General features: G+C 39.1%; 1 protein-coding gene across 6 annotated transcripts in view; it reads left to right on the forward strand.

Annotated features, from left to right (window-relative positions):
- NR6A1 (nuclear receptor subfamily 6 group A member 1) overlaps positions 1-21,716 on the forward strand; it is a 226,694-nt gene that overhangs the window by 184,075 nt on the left and 20,903 nt on the right. For 4 of the 6 annotated variants that reach the window (XM_086325243.1, XM_086325244.1, XM_086325247.1 and 1 more), the window contains 3 exons: positions 3,951-4,193; positions 14,087-14,142; positions 20,536-20,690. In XM_086325243.1, coding sequence (XP_086181369.1) covers positions 3,951-4,193; positions 14,087-14,142; positions 20,536-20,690 — 454 coding nt within the window. The remainder of the gene's footprint in view (positions 1-3,950; positions 4,194-14,086; positions 14,143-20,535; positions 20,691-21,716) is intronic. The other 2 variants (XM_086325245.1, XM_086325246.1) reach the window with 1 other exon arrangement.

Raw genomic sequence — 21,716 nt, forward strand, 5'->3', positions numbered from 1 at the left:
ACAAGATAAAAATAATCCTTGCCTGGGTCTTGGTACAGGTGAGATAAGGAATGTAAACATGCTTTAAATACCCTTCAAGTCCTTTATAAGAATAGGAGTTGCAAAAACCTATCTGACATCTGGCCAAGAACCATTTAGGGACATTTTGCTTATGTTTGTTCATTTACAAAGTAAAACATTGGATTTTTAGCTTTTGTATGTTTGTTTTTCAAGAGGAGAAAGGCCTGACTTACTTGCATAGACTGAATAAATCTGACTTGCTTTGGCCACAGAGTATGTTAGTTAGGTGCATAGACTTTGGGGGTCCCAGCCCTAGCTCCCTTTCTTACTGGCTGGGTGACTGTTGAAAAGTGATATCACCTCATGAGCTTCATGAGTTTCTTCACCTATAAAGTAGGGTACCTCATTTAGGTTTGTGGTGGTGATTCAGCACAATAACATGTGTTACGTGCTTGGCTGAGAGCCTACACCCAGGTGCTCAGTTAACAATAGCTTCTTCTGTTATTTCCCGCTTCCCTGGTGGCTTAAACCATAAAGAATCTGCCCGCAATGCTGGAGACCCAGGTTCAGACCCTTTGTTGGGAAGATCCCCTGGAGAAGGAAATGGCTATCCACTCCAGTATTCTTGCCTGGAGAATTCTATGGACAGAGGGGCCTGGTGAGCTATAGTCTGTGGGCTCAGACAGGACTGAGGGAGTAACATTCACTCTTCTGTTATGATCTTTCCCTACATGCTATAAGAGAAATTTGCCAGATGCTTCTTTGAAGGGCTACAAGTTTGATTGGAAGAGGGCCTTTCTCATTTATGTTTGAGAAGCTTCCGTCTGAGTTGGTTTCCTAGTCTGTGGCATAGACAAGGGTTTATAGAAGCAAAACATGGCAATAAGAATAGCTATGGCCAAAGAAAGCAGTCAGAGGACCCCAAGAGAATCTAGTCTCTGCACCCATCAGTGGAGAAGTATCTCCCTCTAGTCTTTGATGTCAGTGTGGCCTCTTTAATGCTTATGAAAAGAGCAAGCATGTTACAAGACATGAGCAGATTCTTAAAAGGTCTGTATTTGATTGTTCTGGGGGGGCCTTTGCTCCTTGATCCATCGAGATGCTGCACAGAATGCCTACAAGTGCTGTATGAAGACGTTATTGATCACCAGTCCTGAGACTGGCAGATTAAGCTCAGCCACTTCCTAAATGGACTAGTTACTTAACTTTTTTTGAGATCTCTAAATGTATTCATTTACAAAATAGTGATAACAATTGTACTCATCTATGGGATTATGAGAATTACATGACACAACACAAAGAAAGCACACTGCCTAGTTGTAGGTGTTCAGTGAAATCATATCCATGAGGTGTAGTTCTTGTAGATATTGATTAATTATAACCATTTTAAAGTCTATTCTCGCAGAGTTCTTGTATATATTTTAATGTATGCATATAATAGAATATTGACAACTTTAAAATTAGAAAATTTAGATTCTCCGTAGCCAATCACGATTTCCTGACAGTATTCCATGTCCTATTTCTAAGCCCCTTCAGCAGCTCAAGCCCAGCACTTTAAGAGGTTTCATCTCACACATAGTGCTGTTGTCACGCCATTCATTGGCCTATTTGGCCTTGCCTGGTTTAGTTTTTTAATTTGCTATTGTAACTTTGCGCTAATGTTTTCCTTGAGCTTCCTTTGAATTTTTTAAAGGAAAAGAAAAGGAATGCTTATTATACCAGTGCCACTTTATAGGAAATCTTAGCCAAGTTTCTTTTAGCTGCAAATAACATAAACATATTTAAGTTAGCTTAAGGAAGGATTGTGTTATAGAAACTGATATTCCCATGTTTATCAATTTGACCAAAGTTAGGAAGTGAATACAGATCTCAGAAAGACTTAGAAAGGTCTATAACTAGGAACTGTTCAAAAAACCTAGGCAATTCCCCTTTTTGTATGTCTTTCCCTATTTCCTGAGCTGTGTGGTCTCATATGTCTGCTTTTCTCTGCATACCTGCTATTTGCTGTGTGACTCTGAGCAAGAGTCTTAATAGGTCTGTGTCCTTGTATGAAAAAAAAATGCATTAGTTTCCTATGTTGCTGTTAAAAACTACCAGAAACTGGGTGGCTTAAAATGACAAAAATTTGTTCTTTCACAATTCTAGAAGCCAGAAATCCGGAGTCAATAAGCTGAAATGAAGGTGTGGGCAGAGCCACACTTTCTTTAGAGGTTCTGAGGGAAAATCCATTATTTGCCTCTTTGAGCTTGTAGTGGCTGCTGGTTAGTCCTTGGCTTGTGGCCAGTGTTTCCCTCTGTCTTCACATCACCTTCCCCTGAACACGTGTGTGTGCTCCTGCATGTGCACGTCCTCTGCTATCTATATCAAGTCTCCCTCTAGTCTCTCTTATAAAAACGTATGTGATTAGGCATAGAGAACAGACATGTGGTTGGGGAGGGTAGGGGAAGAATGGATTGGTTATTTGAGATTAGCAGATGCAAACTACTACATAGAGAATGGGTAAACAAGGTCCTGCTGTACAACACAAGGAACTATTGTCAATGTCCTGTGGCAAATCACAATAGAAAAGAATGTGAAAAAGAGTGTACATCTGTATAACGAATCACTTTGCTGTAATTGACACAAAATTGATCAACTATACTTCAATAAAATAAATTTTAAAAAACCATGTGAGGACTTCCCAGTGATGCAGTGGTTAAGACACTGTCTGCACTTTCAGTGCAAGGGATGAGGGTTTGATCCCTGATTGGGGAATGAAGATTCCACATGCCATGTTGTGCAGGAAAAAACAAAAAAAGTAATTGCAAGTAGGCCCACTTTTATAATCTGCCCTTAATGTGATTATATCTACAAAGACTTTTTTTTCTTATAACATTTACAGGTTCTAGGTATTAGGACCTGATATCTTTGAATGGCCTTTATCTAGCCTACTACAAATGGGGATCATAAAGACATATCTCAAATTTGGCAAATAATAAAGGCTGTATAAATGCTAGCCTCGTTCCTTCTCTATATCCTTTCTGTATATACCATTATGCCCTTCTTTAACATTGCTTTCACATACTTTTCTGGAATGTTACTATCACTTTAAGAGTGAACCTATTTGGATGATAATGAAAATAATAGCTATCATTTATTAACTGTCTATGGTAGCCCAGGCACTATATACTGTGCTTGAGTATTTTATACAATATAAACTCAATATATATAAATATATGCTTGAGTATTTTATAAAAACACACAGTGTTTTATAAAATAACTGTGCTTGAGTATTTTATCCGTGTTATATAGATGACAGTAAAATCCCCATTTTACAGATGAGAGAAACTCAGCTCAGAGAAGTGACGTAACTTAATTTGCCCAAGTTCACCCACCTGCTAAGTGCTGGAACTAGGGTACAACTAAGAACCTTTAATTTTGAGGGCTGTGTCCTTATACCTTGCTTGTGACTGAGTGCGGTTCATATCTCTGGTCTTCTGCCTTGTCCTCTGATCAGAATCTTTCCAGGAGGTTTCTTTTTTTCTGTTTTTTGTTTTAATTGATGTATAGTTGAGCATGGAAGCTTCTCCACTGGTTAATAATTTTAACTATCATTTATTAGGTGTATACCATATGCTAGACACTTACATACATGATAAGTAATCCTTATCACCTTCCTACAGGGTAGGTGGTAGGCTACCGCTAAAGAAAGTGAGGGAGAGGGAAAAGCCTTCCACATTTCTGATTTGGATACTCTAAGTGATGATGAAACTCAGAGAACATGAGGTCTTTTTTAGTTAGGCTTTGTTTGTGGAATCTACAGGTAGATGAAGGAGTTTGTTCCTACAGCAAGATGCCACTTCTGCCAGTTAGTCTGGAGGTTATGTTCAGGATCTACCCAGGGTTGCTTCTTTTAGAACTGCAGGCTTAAAGCCATCATTCCCACTATGTTCTAACTTTCATGTGTTCAGTTTCTGTTCCAGATGATCGCGCTGAACAACGAACCTGTCTCATTTGTGGGGACCGTGCCACAGGCTTACACTATGGAATCATCTCCTGTGAGGGCTGCAAAGGGTTTTTCAAGCGGAGCATTTGCAACAAGCGGGTATACCGGTGCAGTCGTGACAAGAACTGTGTCATGTCTCGGAAGCAGAGGAACAGGTGCCAGTACTGCCGCCTGCTCAAATGCCTCCAGATGGGGATGAACCGGAAAGGTGAGTGGTGCTTGCAGCTCTACTGCCCACCCTTCACCCATCACTTTATCTTCAGTGTCAGCTAGTAAGCCTTGGAGTTAGACATTTCCTACGCCTACAGTCTATACCAGGCCTTGTACTGTGTATGTACTCATAATCCAAAAGTGAATCTGCCTACAAGGATCTCCCAGATTAGGTGGGTAAAAGACAGATGAGGCATTAAGGATACTGTGAAAAGGAGTGCACAGGCTCCATGTGGCAAGACCCCAATCAACAATCAGGTGATAATAACTAGGATTAATATACTCCACTAGTTTTTTCAGGGCATAATGAAAAGAAGTAGGAATTTTATATGAAAAGACAAGAAAGCTGTAGGTCCCCTGAATGTGTTGTCATTCTGTTTGGTAGAATCATGGCATACTCAGGTTAGACATGCCCAGAAATCTGCATCCAAGTTGGTGAAGAATTGGGGATTTATTGGCAAGTTTTCCAAGAGCCATTAGCTTAAAATGACACAAATAAACCAATATTCTAAGGGAGTTGGCCTGGAGGGCAGCTTTGAAGAATGAATTGGGCTGATGGAAGCAGAAAAACCCCTAGAGAGTTTTTAGAAGGGTCCAGAAGAAGCTGAAGGGGAAAGTAATGGCATGGATGGTGACATACTGAGTATTTGGCCTTACCAGAAATTGAAACTGAAGACTCAAATTAATAGTAAATTAATTAATAAAGAGTGGGGCAAAATGTTGACCTTTGTAGGTGCTAAATTTGAAGTACCTGAGAAGGACACCCATAGACATCCACTAAGGAAGTTGGATCTATAAATTGGATTGGAACTGAGGTGACAAGCCCTGCCTACAAGTAGAAGTTTGTGGAGCTGTTGGCATAGAGTAGTAAAGTTTTGTTAGTGGGTAGAAATCACCCACAGAGAAAACTTGGATATAAAAGAGAGAGCCAGTGTCAGAACTGTAGGAATATTCTCATGGAGGGTGGAGAGTGGTGCAATGTAGTTCAGTAAAAGAGCCCAGACTCAGGAGGCAGAGGTTGATGACAGACTAGATCTGTGACCTTGGACAGTTTGTTTTATGTCTCTAATGCTCAATAATCTTTACCTTTATAGTGATATAATACTTTCAGAGCTCTCTAGAAGGTTAAATATGACAGTGTATATAAAATACTCAGCAAGTTATTAGGAGCTCATAGTAGTAGTATGGGGTGGGGATTAGTCAGATTTAATGAATTGTTCAACTTTTGGTTTTGTAGATACACTCAGATATCCTTCAGACTGATTTTTTAAATTGTATATGTTTTTAAAATTGTAAACTTGCCTATTACAAAGAAAGGTGAGAGATAACGGGCTTCCCAGGTGGCTGAGTGGTGAAGAATTCACTGGCTGATGCAGGAAACGCTGGTCCATGGGGTCCTTCCTCTCCCTGAAAATCCTCTCCCTTCCCCACTGTCAGTTTATCCTATAGAAATCCCCCAGTACCAAACAAGTAATGTCTTGAAGAGAGAGTCTGGTCATTCATCTGTCTCATATTTATCTAATTTGGTTTTGGTCTCCAGTTTTCTCCGCTTCCTTTGTTGCCCTCATTGAGAGAGTGGGACTGTTAGTCGCTCAGTCATGTCCGACTCTTTGCAACCCCATGGACTAGCCCGCCAGGCTCCTCTGTAGGATTTCCCAGGCAAGAAAACTGGAGTGGGTTGCCATACTCTTCTCCAGGGGATCTTCCTCACCTAGGGATTGAACCTGAGTCTCCTGCATTGCAGGCAGATTCTTTATCTGAGCCACCAGGGCCTTCATTGAGTTTTATCAAAGCATGTTTATGGGTTGCCTTCTTGACTGTTCTCTGATGAACCATCCTGTTTATTCAGCGTGTTAAGATTCTGAGGCTTCCAGCCAAATTTGCCTGTTTCAGAGAAGAAGAAGCTTATCCACAGAAACCGTCTAACCATATCTCGGAGAAAATGACACAGGAGGTGTGAGGGATGTAAAGCTGCCTTTATTTGCATGCCAAGCAGGCAGGCTCAGTTGCACAGTGAAGGCTTTGTCTCAGAGAGAAACCCTGCCACCTACTGGTTGGTGCTGAGAAAGCAGAATTAAAATCGCAGTTGCCACTGGAGTATTTCGGGGGCAATAGAACTATGGTGTTTGACACATAATTTTATGTATCTTGTCAAAACCTATAGAACTGAACACCACAAAAGAAGTGAATTTTACTGTATATAATTTTTTTGAGCAACCATTATTGAAAGGGGAGGAGATAAACTGTAGCCTATGGCAAATGAATCTAACTAATAATAAAACTAAATCACAAAGACTCATTGAAGAGAATGAAGAAGAAAAGAGCTAGCCTTGGAAAATAGCATTTTGATTGTATACTATTAAAACTAAAGACAAAAAGAACTGTATATAAACAAAGCACTCTGATTTATAAATTTGATTCTCTCAGGGTTATGGTTTAGGAATTCTTTCACTACTTTGTATACTGGGATTGAACACATAAGTAAATATATTGTTGATAATGAGAGTTGAGTTTCTCAAAACGGAAAGAAGTTATAAATCAGGAAAGAGGAAGGCTAGAATGAAACCTCAGATGCTAGATTAGACTCAGAGGTTGTTGTAACATGGATTCATGTTTAGATAGATTAAAAAAAAATAGTTGTGTATGTAGATACATGGATTTGGTATATATACATGTATTGCCCGACTCTAGGCATTGTGAGGAGCTAGAAGCAGTTACAACCCCAAGAGTAATGAGCACACCTAGTATCCATGCCTTGGTTTCTTACTATCAGTAAAAGGAATCAAGACTCCCTGGAGAACTGGTTGACTTTAGGACTGAGGCAGGGAATATATAAGATGAGTCTGGAGCATCTTGTGGTGCCAAAAAGAATGTGCTATAGATATAGATATATGTTAGTTTATATTAGTTCATAACCCAAAGAAAATATCCATGAGTTCATACTGATAAAACGAATTGAATAAATAGAGGAATGATGGTTCTTCCTTACTGAAGAATTCTAATTAGTAAGTGTAGAGAAAATAAGAGAAATGGAAAGTCACCATTAGAGCACCATAGTAGTTGCTATAGGCAAGATCTACTGATGGATGCTAAAATAAAAGGCCATAGATTTAAACAGAATTAGAATATTTAAAAGTCTCAGAATATTTAGTAATTACAAAAAGAAAAATAGTACTTTTCAGTATTCTGACAGATATTCTTTAGCCAAGAGATCAAGAGTAACATGAGTGTGTTTACATGGACATGATGGATCCCCAGTATGATCACTAAGAAGGGCACACATGCACATGTACACACACAGGGATGGAGAGAGTCATTCCCCAATCAAATCACGAGAAAACATACAAGCCCAAATCGAGCAATATTCTTCAGAATAACTGGCATTCTACAAAAGTCTCCAAAAGTGTCAAGGTCATAAAAGATAAAGACTAAGAAGCTGTCACAGACTGGAGGAGACTATGGAAACATGACAACTACATGCATTGTGAGATCCTGGGTTGGATTCTGAAACAGGAAAAGGATATTAGTAGAACTAGGAAAATCTGAATAAAGTCTTTGGTGAATAGTGTTGTGCAAAGTTAATTTTCTAGTTCTGATGAATGGTCTGTGGCTATGTAAGCTTAGTTTACAGAAGGGAAAGCTGGGTGAGGGTATATGGAAATTCTCTGTATTATTTTACCAGTGTTCTATAAATCTAAACTTGGCCTCAAATTTTAAAGATTAACTATTTAAAAATACAGCTGCCATGTGTACCTTCAGGCTATGTCCCCCATCTTTGACACAGATATCTTTTCAGAACTCAGAATTGGCTGGTCAGGAAATTACTTAACAAATCAATGAGGGAGATTTAAATAATGGTGGAAAGTAGAGGCTGGACCCTTTCTTTTCATCCCCACTATTACCTGAGTGCCCCCAATACACGTTCTTCTCACACATCTTGCAGTCTTTAGGTAAAGTCAGGAGTCCTCAGAATAATTTTTAAGACTACTCTGGCATCCCTTTCCTCCCCTCCATATAGGGGGAAGAATTATGTGCTCTTCCCACATAAAGCAGTTCTCTTAAGAACTCAAGGATGTTTCATGTTTTGGCAGCTTTGCACATTTGGTTTTATCTTCCTGGAATATTCTACCCCCTTTTTCTTCACCTGACTTATTCACTCAGTTTTTATTTGTAATATCTTCTAAGAAGCCTTCTCTGACACCACCCCGCACTCACCCGATGACCTTCTTGTACTTCCGTAACCCATTTTTGCCCTCTGCACAGTACTGATCACCTTGTGCTCTTTGTCTGTTCCCCCCATTATTGAGTGATCCTTTCAAGGGCTGTGACCAAGTCTTACTTTTCTCTTATATCCCTTTTGGTGTAGGATGCTTCCTGGTTTGATGAATTGACTGTGGTTGGTCAGGGATAGGGGAGACTGGATAGGAAGTTGGGTGAGGGGAATATTGTTAAAATCATTAGGGGCAAGAGGAAACTACACTGATCCACATGGGAAATTCATATCAATTAAGTAGTTTTGTGGAAATATAAAATTCCCCTAACTTTGTTGTCTCATAACTTGCTAGATAACTAGTTCAAAAGTCCTCCAAGTCAACCTTCTTGGAGGAGGTTGGTGTTTGTAAAAGACATTGTGAGATAGTGATGCTGTGGCATTGCCATGTCACTTGACCAGGATAAACACAGAGTACCGTGAAGGAGAGAAAAGATTTGAGCAGAAATCTTAAAGGAAAAGAAGCTCAAACTCCTTAGAAACTTAAAGAGCTTTGTAAAAATGATTCCCGCTTCAGTCACTCTTCCTTAATGTGTATTATTAACTATTTGAGAGTAAGTTGAAGATTGATTCCCCTTTGCTTCTCACATAATTACAGCACTGTTATCAAAATCAGGAAATTTAACATGACATAATACTATTAATATGAAATTAAAAGATGTATGCTCCTTGGAAGAAAAGCTATGACAAATCTTCACAGTGTGTTAAAAAGCAGAGATATCACTTGCTGACAAGTCATCCATATAGTCAAAGCTATGGTTTTTCTAGTAGTCATGTATGGATATGAGAGTTGGACCATAAAGAAGGCTGAGCGCTGAAGAATTGATGCCTTGGAACTGTGGTGCTGGAGAAGACTCTTGAGAGTCCCTTGGACTGCAAGGAGATCAATCCAGTCAATCCTAAAGGAAATCAACCCTAAATTTTCATTGAAAAAACTGGTGGTAAAACCAAAGCTGCAATACTTTGGGCACCTGCTGTGAAGAGCCAACTCATTGGAAAAGACCCCAATACTGGAAAAGATAAAGAGCAAGAGGAGAAGGGGGTGACAGATAGTTGGATGGTATCACTAACTCAATGGATATAAGTTTGAGCAAACTCAGGGAGATAGTGAAGGACAGGGAAGCCTGGCATGCTGCAGTTCATGGGGTTGCAGAGAGTCGGGCATGACTTAGCAACTGAACTGCAACAATACTATTAATTAATTGCCCATCATATTTAAGTTTCACTTGTTATCCCAATGTCCCTTGTAGCAATTTCTATTTTCTAATCCAGGAGCCAGTCCAAAATCACACATTGTATTTAGTTCTTAGGTCTCTTTCAGTTCAGTTCAGTTCAGTCGCTCAGTTGTGTCCGACTCTTTGTGACCCCATGAATCGCAGCACACCAGGCCTCCCTGTCCATTACCAACTCCCGGAGTTCACCCAGACTCACGTCCATCGAGTCAGTGATGCCATCCAGCCATCTCATCCTCTGTTGTCCCCTTCTCCTCCTGCCCCCAACCCCTCCCAACATCAGAGTCTTTTCCAATGAGTCAACTCTTCGCATGAGCTGGCCAAAGTACTGGAGTTTGAGCTTTAGCATCATTCCTTCCAAAGAAATCCCAGGGCTGATCTCCTTCAGAATGGACTGGTTGGATCTCCTTGCAGTCCAAGGGACTCTCAAGAGTCTTCTCCAACACCACACTTCAAAAGCATCAATTCTTCGGCGCTCAGCTTTCTTCACAGTCCCAACTCTCACACCCATACATGACCACTGGAAAAACCATAGCTTTGACTAGACAGACCTTTGTTGGCAAAGTAATGTCTCTGCTTTTGAATATGCTATCTAGATTGGTCATAACTTTCCTTCCAAGGAGTAAGCGTCTTTTAATTTCATGGCTGCAGTCACCATCTGCAGTGATTTTGGAGCCCCCAAAAATAAAGTCTGACACTGTTTCCACTGTTTCCCCATCTATTTCCCATGAAGTGATGGGACCAGATGCCATGATCTTCGTTTTCTGAATATTGAGTTTTAAGCCAACTTTTTCACTCTCCTCTTTCACCTTCATCAAGAGGCTTTTTAGTTTCTCTTCACTTTCTGCCAAACTGTGTTGTAAAACAGCATGGCATATTCAGGAACTAACAGTTCTCTATAGGTACAATGTAACATTTGTGGCATAAGATGAGAATGGAGAGTCTCATAAGAACCAGATCCCAGAGAATCTTGAATGCCAAGCATGGGAACTTGAATTTAATTAACCCATAGACCACAATGAACCCAGGGGATTTTGAGCAGGGGTTTGATGTAGTTAGCTTTGTGTCCGTCTTTCTGGTTTCGTTGGTTTCGTTGGCTGCCCACCCCTAAGCAGGTGAGGAATGCGTTCTAGAGCAGGAAAAATATTTGTACTTCTTCTAAGCAGATAGGAGAACCGTAGCTGATGCCATTTTTTTAGGTTTAGATGAGAAGTGCAGCATAACTCTTTCTGTGATCCTACCCAAATGCCCTTTGTTTTGTTAAATTCACTACCAGAAAGACTCAGCCCTGCTGAAAAACTTGCTCTTAACTCAGTGTAGCATCAAGGAACAAGTACAGCTTTAGAATAAGAAGACCTAAATTGAAATCCCTGTTCTATCAATTCTTAACTGAGTAACCTTGAACAAGTCCCTTTTTGTTTAAACTGCATAGGATATTAACGTATACTTTGTGTGTGTGTGCACGTGCTGCTGTTTTATTTTTTAATTAATTATTTTAATTGGAGGATAATTTCTTTACAATATTGAGATGGTTTTTGCCATATAGCAACATGAATCGGCCACGGGTATACGTGTGTCCCTCCCATCCTGAGCCACGCTCCTCCCACCCTCCCTCCCCACCCCTCTGGGTTGTCACCGAGCACTAGCTTTGGGTGCCCTGCTTCATGCATTGAGCTTGCACTGTCCATCTGTTTTATGTTTATGAAACACTGTACATGTTTCAGTGCTGTTCTCTTAAATCATCCCACCCTCGCCTTCTCCCACTGAGTCCAATAGTCTGTTCTTTACATCTGTAGCAAAGGAGGTACAGATGTAAAGAACAGACTTTTAATATATATTTTTTAAGGTTGTTGTGAGGATCAATATATCTGAGTATGATATAAGTTTTAAAGTATGAGCCAAATTTTTGTTTTAGCAGAGGCACTATCACTATGACATAATGTTGTTGCCCACACTTCAGGCAGTTTCATACCATTTTAACAAATGTTACCATCTCTGATTAAACCAGTACTATTGTTTATTTTATGTTCTTCTTTAAATTATCTTTTTGAAAATATCAAAGTGAATTTTCAAACAGTTTTTAGCACTTCAGTGAATGGAAAATCAGTATTTTTTTAATGCACATTAGAATAAATGTATAATTAAGAGATTATCTATGCACAACCTAAAATTATATTTCTCCAGTGGGGTGCACACACATTTTGGGAAATTATAGTGGTGGAAAGAAAGTTGGTCTTAATCTGATAGCCTGGGCTCCAAATCTTGATTCTAATATTTAGTTTCTATCACCCAAAGGAAAATATTTTTCTGAGCATTAGAGTTATTTGTTCAGTGGGAGTGATAATACTAATAATACTTCACTCGTGGGTTAACTTTACGCATGACAATACCTAACATGTATATGCATTTCTTACTCCAGGTGGGGTTGAGGGACAACACAAGTTTTTAAATAACAGAACAAGAAATTGGTAAGATGTAAATCTTTAAAATTTATGGCACTTTAAACAAGAAGGAAAGCATGTTGAATTCCTTCTTCACCTCCAAGACATTGAGAGTGAAATATCAAGTGAGAAATATTCAGTGTTATACCTGCCAATGATAGATTTTTGTTCTGTACCTGTGAGCTGAAGCAAAGGTATATGTGAGATATCAGTATTGGAAATAGAAGTGTCTAAAGACTGTCACTGGCCCTGAAACAGCAGCAAGTAATTTTAAGATGTTTAGAACTTGAAATTAGGTTAAAAGAGAACAACCATTATGTCTCTAGGTAATATATATCTAGCTTGTATATGTTTCTTGCCCCCAATTCACAGTAGCCTTTTAAAGTGGACTGTTACCTCCTACTTCGTAAGTGGAAAGTAGTCACTCAATCGTATGTAACTCTTTGCAACCCCATGAACTGCAGCCCACCAAGCTCCTCTGTCCATGGGATTTCCCAGGCAAGAATACTGGAGTGGGGTTGCCATTTCCTTCTCCAGGGAACTTCCCAACCCAGGGATCAAACCCAGGTCTCCTGCATTGCAGGCAGATTCTTTGACTTCTGAGCCACCAGGAAATGCCAAGCCCTATTCTTAGAGCTTTAGCTAAATTATATATAACCCTCACAATTCCCCATAAGACATGTTCCAATATTCCTCTGTTTTTCTGTAAAACTGAAATTCAGAGAGATGAAGAAACTTGTTTGTAATTACTCAGACCTAGCAAAAACAGGATTTAGATGCAAGCTTGTCTAAGTTGGAATGTGTATTCTTCTAAGACCAAGAATGATTTCTACTTTAAGGAAAATGAACTTCCTGTCAGCCTTTCAATTATCCCAGGTAACTGTTAGGCTTGGAGCCTTTACCTTTACAGGCAACCAACCATGCCCTAAGGACTTTATAGATTGGATAACTTAGCCTAGAAGTAAAAATACTGTATTTAAAAGTGGAAATATTCTTTTTGTCTCCAGAAATAGTTGGGGAAACAGTGGAAACAGTGTCAGACTTTATTTTTTGGGTTCCAAAATCACTGCAGATGGTGATTGCAGCCATGAAATTAAAAGAGGCTTACTCCTTGGAAGGAAAGTTATGACCAGCCTAGATAGCATATTGAAAAGCTGAGACATTACTTTGCCAACAAAGGTCCATCTGGTCAAGGCTATGGTTTTTCCAGTGGTCATGTATAGATGTGAGAGTTGGGACTGTGAAGAAAGCTGAGCTCTGAAGAACTGATGCTTTTAAACTGTGGTGTTGGAGAAGATTCTTGAGAGTCCCTTGGATTGCAAGGAGATCCAACCAATCCATCCTAAAGGAGATCAGTCCTAGGTGTTCATTGGAAGGACTGATGCTGAAGCTCAAACTCCAGTACTTTGGCCAGCTCATGCGAAGAGTTGACTCATTGGAAAAAACTCTGATGCTGGGAGGGATTGGAGGCAGGAGGAGAAGGGGACGACAGAGGATGGGATGGCTGGATGGCATCACCGACTCGATGGACATGAGTTTGGGTAAACTGTAGGAGTTGGTGATGGACAGGGAGGCCTGGCGTGCTGTGATTCATGAGGTCGCAAAGAGTCGGACACGACTGAGTGACTGAACTGAACTGAACCTTCTTGAATTTATCAAGGCTTTCAAATTCATCATCCTGGTGGGATATTTGTAGCTGTAGGACTACTAATAATGCCATCATGTTTTTTGAGCATATTGAATGTATACAGTGTATGTATCCAGTGCCTTGGGAGTCCAAAAGTATCTGCTTCCTATGATGGAAAGAATATGTGCTTCGGGTCCAGAAAGACCTGTGTTTTAATCTTAGCTTCACCAATTACTACTTTGTGCTCTTGGCCAAATAAGTTTTCTCTTTGTGCCTAGTCTCTTGTGGGCGTGCTTCTTACTATTTTATATTTACTTCCAGCAATCAGAGAAGATGGCATGCCCGGAGGCCGGAATAAGAGCATTGGGCCAGTCCAGGTGAGTTCTGGGTCTTACTCTGTGTGGTGCACCCTGGAAGCTGAAGCCTCTAGACGCTCCTGAAGCTGCTCACCTTGATCCTTTTATCTGCTTCTGGTGGGGAGCCAGCTTTACTTTCATTCCTGTTAAACTGCTTTTACAACCTGGGTATGAATGTGTTTTGAAAATCTTAAATATATAAAGATAATAATTAAAGTTCTTGTGATCCCTCAACTTGCTTAAAGGATTTTTACAGAAGGTAAACCCAATTCTGGTTCTAAAGCATCCGTAGGATAATTTATTTGTTAACTTTTTGGCCACATGGCTTATGGGATCTTACTTCCCTGACCAGGGATTGAACCCAGGCCCTCAGCAGTGACAGCATGGAGTTCTAACCACTGGACTTCCAGGGAATTTGCCAGAGGATTTTTATATCAGTCACTTAAGGTTGTAGGTTGTAGTTAGTCTGGCAGAAATCAGCAAGACTACTTAGCTATTCAATGTTGTTAAAGGTATTTCCACCTAAAGTTCATTGCCTTATTTGTAAAGTGAGGAAGGTAATACATTCAGTCCCACAAACATTTACTTGATTAATACTTACTGTTTACCAGACCCCCTGTACTGTAAACTCAGTCTAGTGGGAAAGACATGTTTTTGAAAAGCTGAGTTAAAGGTAGGTGAAACTGGTGGCAAAGCAGTTAAAAGGATTTTATAGGATTTCCCTGGTGATCCAGTGGTTAAGGCTCCATGCTTCCATTGCGGGGGATGTGGGTTCTATCCCTAGTTGGGGAGATAAGATCCCACATACCATGTGAGCCCCCCCCCGCCCCCGCAAGAAAAAAGCGGGAGGCGGGGGGAGAATGTTACAGAAGTCCAGGCAAGAGATATAGACTGGTTTCAAGTAGGGCAGTAATAGTGCAGATTGAGGAAAGGGAATAGATTCAAGAAATATTTAATAGGTAAAATTGATAGCAGTTATCCAGTTGAATGTGAGGGAATGAGAGAAAGACAGGAATTCAGAGTTGTCTTAAGACATACACTGATGATGTATGGGAGGGTTTTCTGTCCTGTGAGCCTGGTATACATATGCAATCAGTTGGATTCTCTTTTTAATTTAACATTTTTATTCATTTATTCAAATCATGTATATGTCTTGCAAATTAATATATTTCACTCTCCATTCATATCTGCTCTATTTTGTGTGATAAAAACATATAACATGAAATATACCTCCCTAACAAATTAAGTGTTCAATACAGTGGTGTCAACTATATGCACATTTTGTATAGCAAATCTCTAGACCTTTTTTTTTAAGCTTGTGACTGAAACTTCAATAGTAATTCCGTATTTCTCCCTCCCCCCAGTCCCTGACAACCATCATTCTACTTTCCCCTTCTAAGAGTTTGACAACTTTTGATACATTATATAAGTGGAATCATGCAGTACTTGTCCTTTTGTGATTGCCTTATTTCACTTAGCATAATGTCCTTAAGATTCATCCATGGTGTAGCACATGATAGGATTCCTTCCTTTTTAAAGCTGAGTAATACTCCATTTTTGTATATAGCACATTTTGGGTTTTTTGTTTTTGCTCTATGGTTTTGTTCTATGGTTTTTGCTTTTAATTTTTATTGAAGTATAGTTGACTTACAGTGTTGTGTTTCTGTTGTACAACAAAGTGAATTAGTTACACATATATCCACTCTTGTTTTAGATTCTGTTCCCATTATAGGCCATTACTGAGTGCTGAGTAGAGTTCCCTGTACTGTAGAATAGGTCCCTTTTAGTTACCTATTTTATAGATAGTAGTAGTATAGGAGATTCTCAATCCCAATCTCCCAATTTTTCCCCCACCCATTACCCCTCTGGTAACCATAAGTTTGTTTTCTACATAAATTCATTTGTACTATTTTTTTTAGATTCCACATAAAAGCTATATCATATGATATTTGTCTTTCTTTAGCTTACTTTCACTCAGTATGACAATCTCTGGGTCCCATCCATGTTGCTGCAGATGGCATTATTTCTTCTTTTATTTCATTCTTTTTTTATGGCTAAATAATATTCCACCATATATATGTACCACACCTTTATCCATTCCTCTGTTGATGGACATTTAGGTTGCTTCCATGGCCTGGTTATTGTAAGTAATATGTAGCACATTTTGTTTATTCATCCATTGATGGACAGTTAGATTGTTTCTACCTCTTGGCTTGTAGTGACAGTGGCCTTGGCTGCAATGAACATGGGAGTGCAAATATCACTTCAAGATCCTAATTTCAACTCTTTTGGATAAATACCCTGAGTGGGATTACTGTGTCATATGGTAATTTTGTTTTTAAGTTTTTGAGAAACCTCCATACTATTTTTATGTAGTTACACACCATTTTATGTTCCCACCCAAGTGCACAGGGTTCTAATTTTCCCCATCCTCTCCAGCACTTCTTGTTTTCTTGGGGGTTTTTGTTTGTCTGTATAGTTGTTTGTTTGATTCTGGCCATCCAAATAAGTATGAGGTGATCTCTCATTATGGCTTTGATTTGCATTTCCCTGGTGATTGGTGACATTGAGCATCTTTTCTTATGCCTTTTGGGTATTCATGTGTTTTCTTTGGAGAAATACCTATTAAGTATTTTGCTATTTTTTAATCAGGCTGATTAGTTTAGTTGACTATTGGGTTGTAGGAATTCCCTATATATTTTGAATATTAACCTTTATCAGATACGTGGTTTGTAAAAATTTTCTGGATGGTGCCTATTCACTTTGTTGACTTTGTTTTGCAGAAATCTTTAGTTTAATGTAATTCCATTTGTCTGTTTTTGCTTTGGTGTCATAGTCACAAATTCATTGATAAATTAGGCTTATTGAATTAACACATATGAGCTACTATATATAAAATAGATAAGCAACAGGATAATACTTTATAGCACAGGGAATTACACACATTATCTTATACCTATAATGGAATAGACTCTGCAAAAATACTGAATCATTGTGCTATAAACCTGAAACTAACACAATGTTGTAAATCATCTACTTCAATGTAAAAAAAAAATTAGTGTCAAGAAACTTTTTCTCTATGTTTGCTTTTAGGAGCTTTTTTAATTTTATGTTTGTCTTTAATCCATTGAGTTGCATATAGTGTGGGTAAAACTCTAATTCCATTCTTTTGCATATGGATAGCTGGTTTTCCCAGAGGCTCTCCTTTTCCCATTGTGTAGTCTTGGCAGCTTTGTCAAAGATATTTTGACTGTATGTCTGGGCTTATTTGGGGGATCTGTATATCTGTCCTTGTGCCAGCACTTTACTGTTTTGATTACTTTAGCTTTGTAATATGTTTTGAAATCAGAAAATGCAAGGCCTCTAGCTTTGTTGTTCTTTCTCAGGATTGTTTTGGCTGTTTGGGGTTCTTTGTGATTTCATATGAATTTTAGGATTTTTTTTTTTCTGCAGAAAAAAATGCCATTGGAATTTTGATAGGGATTGCATTGAATCTATAGGACACTTCAGAGAGTATGGAGTTTTTAACAATGTTAAGTCTGTAAACACAGGATGTCTTTCCATTTATTTGTGTCTTTAATTTCTTTCACCTCCTTAGTTAAGTTTATTCCTAAGTATTTTATTCTTTTTTAATGCTATTGTAAATGAGATTGCTTTCTTAATTTTCTCTTCAGGTAATTCATTGTTAGTATATAAAAATACAACTAATTTTCCGTGTTGGCTTTGTATCCTACAGCCTTGCTGAATTCTTTGATTAGTTCTAATAGCTTTTTGGTGACATCTTTAAGACATAGAAAGACTGTATGTCTTGTGTGAACAGAAATAGTTTTACTTCTTCCTTTCTAACTTGAATGGCTTTTCTTTATTTCTTTTTTTTAAATTTGCCTAGTGCTCTGCGAGGACTTCCATTAATATCTAGAATAAATGTGGTAAGAGTGGGCATCCTTGCCTTGATCCTAATCTAAGAGGAAAAACTTTCCATTTTTTACCATTGGGTATGATATTAGCTATGGGCTTTTCACATATAGTCTTTATTTGTATTTGTTCATTTTATATTTAGATACAATAGAAAGTTTATCCATTGGGAAGAATTCTTAAGCATTTCCTCAATGAAAACCTTCCTCAGTATTACCTAATGTTCCTTTGTACCTTCTGTGGCTCTCTCACCATGCCAAGGGATCTTCAGTCATTTACATCTACAGACTCTCTCCCCAGAATTGAGGAAGCTGATGCTCAGAAAAATCTGTTTCATCTGTCATTGCATTTGTGGTTTTGATACTGGACATATAATTTTCCTTTTAGTCTTTTTCTGTTTCTAGGTGGTATGTTAGGAAGAGAGAGCTGTTATCTCCAAGTCCTTAATTGTACTTAAAAAGGAATAGAATTTCCACTTATTGAGCACCTGTTGTGTTCATGCACTTAATAATTTTATCTTAGATTAACCTTTCAAGTCTATCTGACTTAAACCTGTAAGATAGTGAGGTTTGCTCCAGCATCTAGTGAGGGAACCAGGAGCTAAGAGGGAGTGTTATTATCTCTGTTTTACTGATGAGGGAGTTAAGGTTCAGAGAACTTGAGTGATTTGCTCAACAGTAAGTACCCAGACAGGAAATGTGGATGAGATTTAAACCCAGATTCAGGCACTCCCACTCGCCCCATCTCCTGTTCAAGGCATTAGTATTGTTCAGTGTCCCAGGGGACCCGCAGGGAGGGACTCTACAGTCCAACTTTGACTCCAGCCAGAATCAGCAGGATTTCGCCATAACTGGCCCTTCTCACCAAACTCAAGTACTTTCATGCCCTCCATGCTCTGGTCTTGCTCTCACCACCATCACTGAGGCTACACATTCAGAGCCTCAGTAGATATTTTGTAGTTTGATGGCACCATTTGTCTTCGCATGTCTCATAAAATGTAAACAATGTTCTGTGTTCTACGGACTTCTAAGAAAAAAGATTTGGGTTGGTTTGGTTTTGGGGGTTTTTTTCCTGCCTACGTGTGACTGAATAAAAAAAGACAAGCCCTCTAATTCAATATGCAGTCCAAGCTACTTAAAACCAATCACTCAGCTTGAGCACCAGGTAAACATTTCTTGTTTTCCCTCCAAGTCCTCTGTGTTGGCTGGCTTCCAGTTCTAAATGTCTCCTGTGTTTATGACTGGAGCAGCTCTAGGTTCCCTCATAGGCTGCTGCAACAAAGAAGTATGCACTTTTGAGTCAGATAGACTTGGGAGAAAATGTCCTCCCAGGCTTTTCTTAGGAACAAAAAGCAAAAATTCATCTGATTCTTCCTACTCAACACTCACTCTCATTCTGTGTGCTGACTTTAGCCACCTTGGCCTCAACCCTGGGTTAAACACTTTATGGAAGAAGTGTTTGTCCACTCCCTGTATGGCATTGTCGTTAGAGCACTGGACTGCATACATGGCTGCTCCGGCCTCTTCCTCAAACTCCTGCTCAGACATGGGCAGGTCAGTTTGCTTGTTGGAGCTGTAATTTCTTTTATTCAATAGGCTTAGAAATGTCTTTCTTACTAAGAAAACTTGTGTAAAGGTGGTATAGTCAGTACTTAATAAGTGGACATTTATTCATTTATCCATCATGCATTTATTTGAGTACTGCTTTCTTCTAGATCCTGTCATAGCCTGAGGTCTTATTGGGGATATTTTTGTGATACATTATCCAGTGGTAATGAAGATATCATTGTCAACTTTCTATAATAGTTACTATCTGCTAGGCTCTTTTCTAAACATGTATTAATATATTAACTAATTTAATCCTCACAACAATCCTATACGATACTTACTATTATTCTCTCCACTATACAGATGAAGGAACTTAGGTTTACATAATTATATGACTTGCTCTAAGATGGTACAACTAGAAAGTGGCAGAACCTGGATTAGAACAAAGGTGATTTGACTGTAAAATTCAAACTCTCTAACTGTTATGCTATTCTGTCTCAGAATACATGGAATTATATGAGTGGATAGAAGAAAGACCTAAAATTCTATCTGTAGTTAGTAATAGAAGGATTCAAAATGAAGGTGACATTTGAATTGGATCTTAAAGGGCAAGTAGGAGTTTGTTATTGAAGAGTGGTGTTTCAGCAGTAGGAAAGACTAGATGAAGGACAAAGAGGAATGATGAGGAACCTAGAGGCTTTGTGTCTTGAGAGGAGGGGAAATGGGCAAAAGGAAGGCTGTGGTGAGCCATAGTGCTGGTAGGCAAGCAACCAAGCTGTCCTAAGATTATGAGAGAAAGACCTGAAGTATGGGAGTGGAGGGGAGGAAATTTGGTTTTCTCTCTAGAGAGTTCTAGGAATCCCCATGAAGTTTAAATAAGTTCTCAGTCCTAAAAAAGGAACAGAGAGTATCCTGAGCACTCAGTCTAACATATATCAATACCTTATCAAAGATATCAGAGGAAGAGATCGAAAGGATTATGTCTGGGCAAGAATTTGAGGAAGAGGCCAATCATTGGAGCAACCATGGTGACAGCGACCACAGTTCCCCTGGGAACAGGGCTTCAGAGAGCAACCAGCCCTCACCCGGCTCTACACTCTCCTCCAGGTGAGCTTCAAGGCAAACCCAGCATCATCTGGGGATCACTCAGAGTGGACTCGTAAGCAAGCAGCCTCTGGGCTGGGCTGATATTCCTGCCCATCTGTCTCAGCCACTGTACTCTTGCTTCCTCAGGCTTTTGGGGTAGGAGTCAGGATAATGCAAAGCAGCATTTTGCAGCCATATTTTAGCTAAAGACCTGAAAAATGTTGACATTCTCTTGCAGACTGCTAAAGTGCTGTAGCCACTATTTGTGTCCATACTTTCTTCACCTAACAGAAAGACATTTTAATTGTAGCTCTTTTCTCTTGGCTATTTTTTCACTTGGTGGGGGGTGGGGGGCGGGAATTGACAATTTTGGACTAAGCTATCATTTCTCTGCCTCAGCAAGAATGAAGATTTTCACATTACAAATTTTAAGAAACAGTGAAAACTTTTCAAGTTAGTCAGATTTGCTGGTATCATGAAATAACAGTTTTTGAAGACTCTTGGTTCTAGAATGGTATCTCAAGTTAGCTGCTAGGTGTGAAATATAACCATCACCAAGGAAGATTCTTTTCTCCAGAAATCTCTACAATAGGACATTTTTTATAAAGGCCAAATAGTAAATATTTTAGGCTTTGCTGGCCATACAGTCTACGTCTTACAGACCTGCTTCTCAGTTCTTACATTGTAGTGCAAAAGCAGCCAGAGACAATAGGTAAATGAATGAGCATGGCTGTGTTCTAATAAAGCTTCATTTACCAAAACAGGCCATGGGCCATAGTTTGCCAGCCCTGTTACAGGAGATTCATCTAGGTAATATTAGTTGACTGAATGGTTAGATTTCTCCAAAAAGGGGGGAAGATAAGAATGTGCCTTTCTCTTGATATTTCATTATCGTTTTTATTCATTCATTTGTTCCCTAGTTTGTTCCTTCCTTTGAATATCCAGGGAGTTGTTGCCACATGCCAAGTTCTTTGCTTGGTGCTGATTTGTTTTGTGGTCTGGCAAGACATTTAGCCTGTCTCTGACTTAGTTGTCCTAGCAGTATAA

This window comes from Bos grunniens, chromosome 11 (assembly GCF_055505025.1).
Source record: "Bos grunniens cultivar Pamir isolate PY7600 chromosome 11, Bosgru_T2T1.0, whole genome shotgun sequence".
In the NCBI taxonomy this organism is placed as follows: domain Eukaryota; kingdom Metazoa; phylum Chordata; class Mammalia; order Artiodactyla; family Bovidae; genus Bos; species Bos grunniens.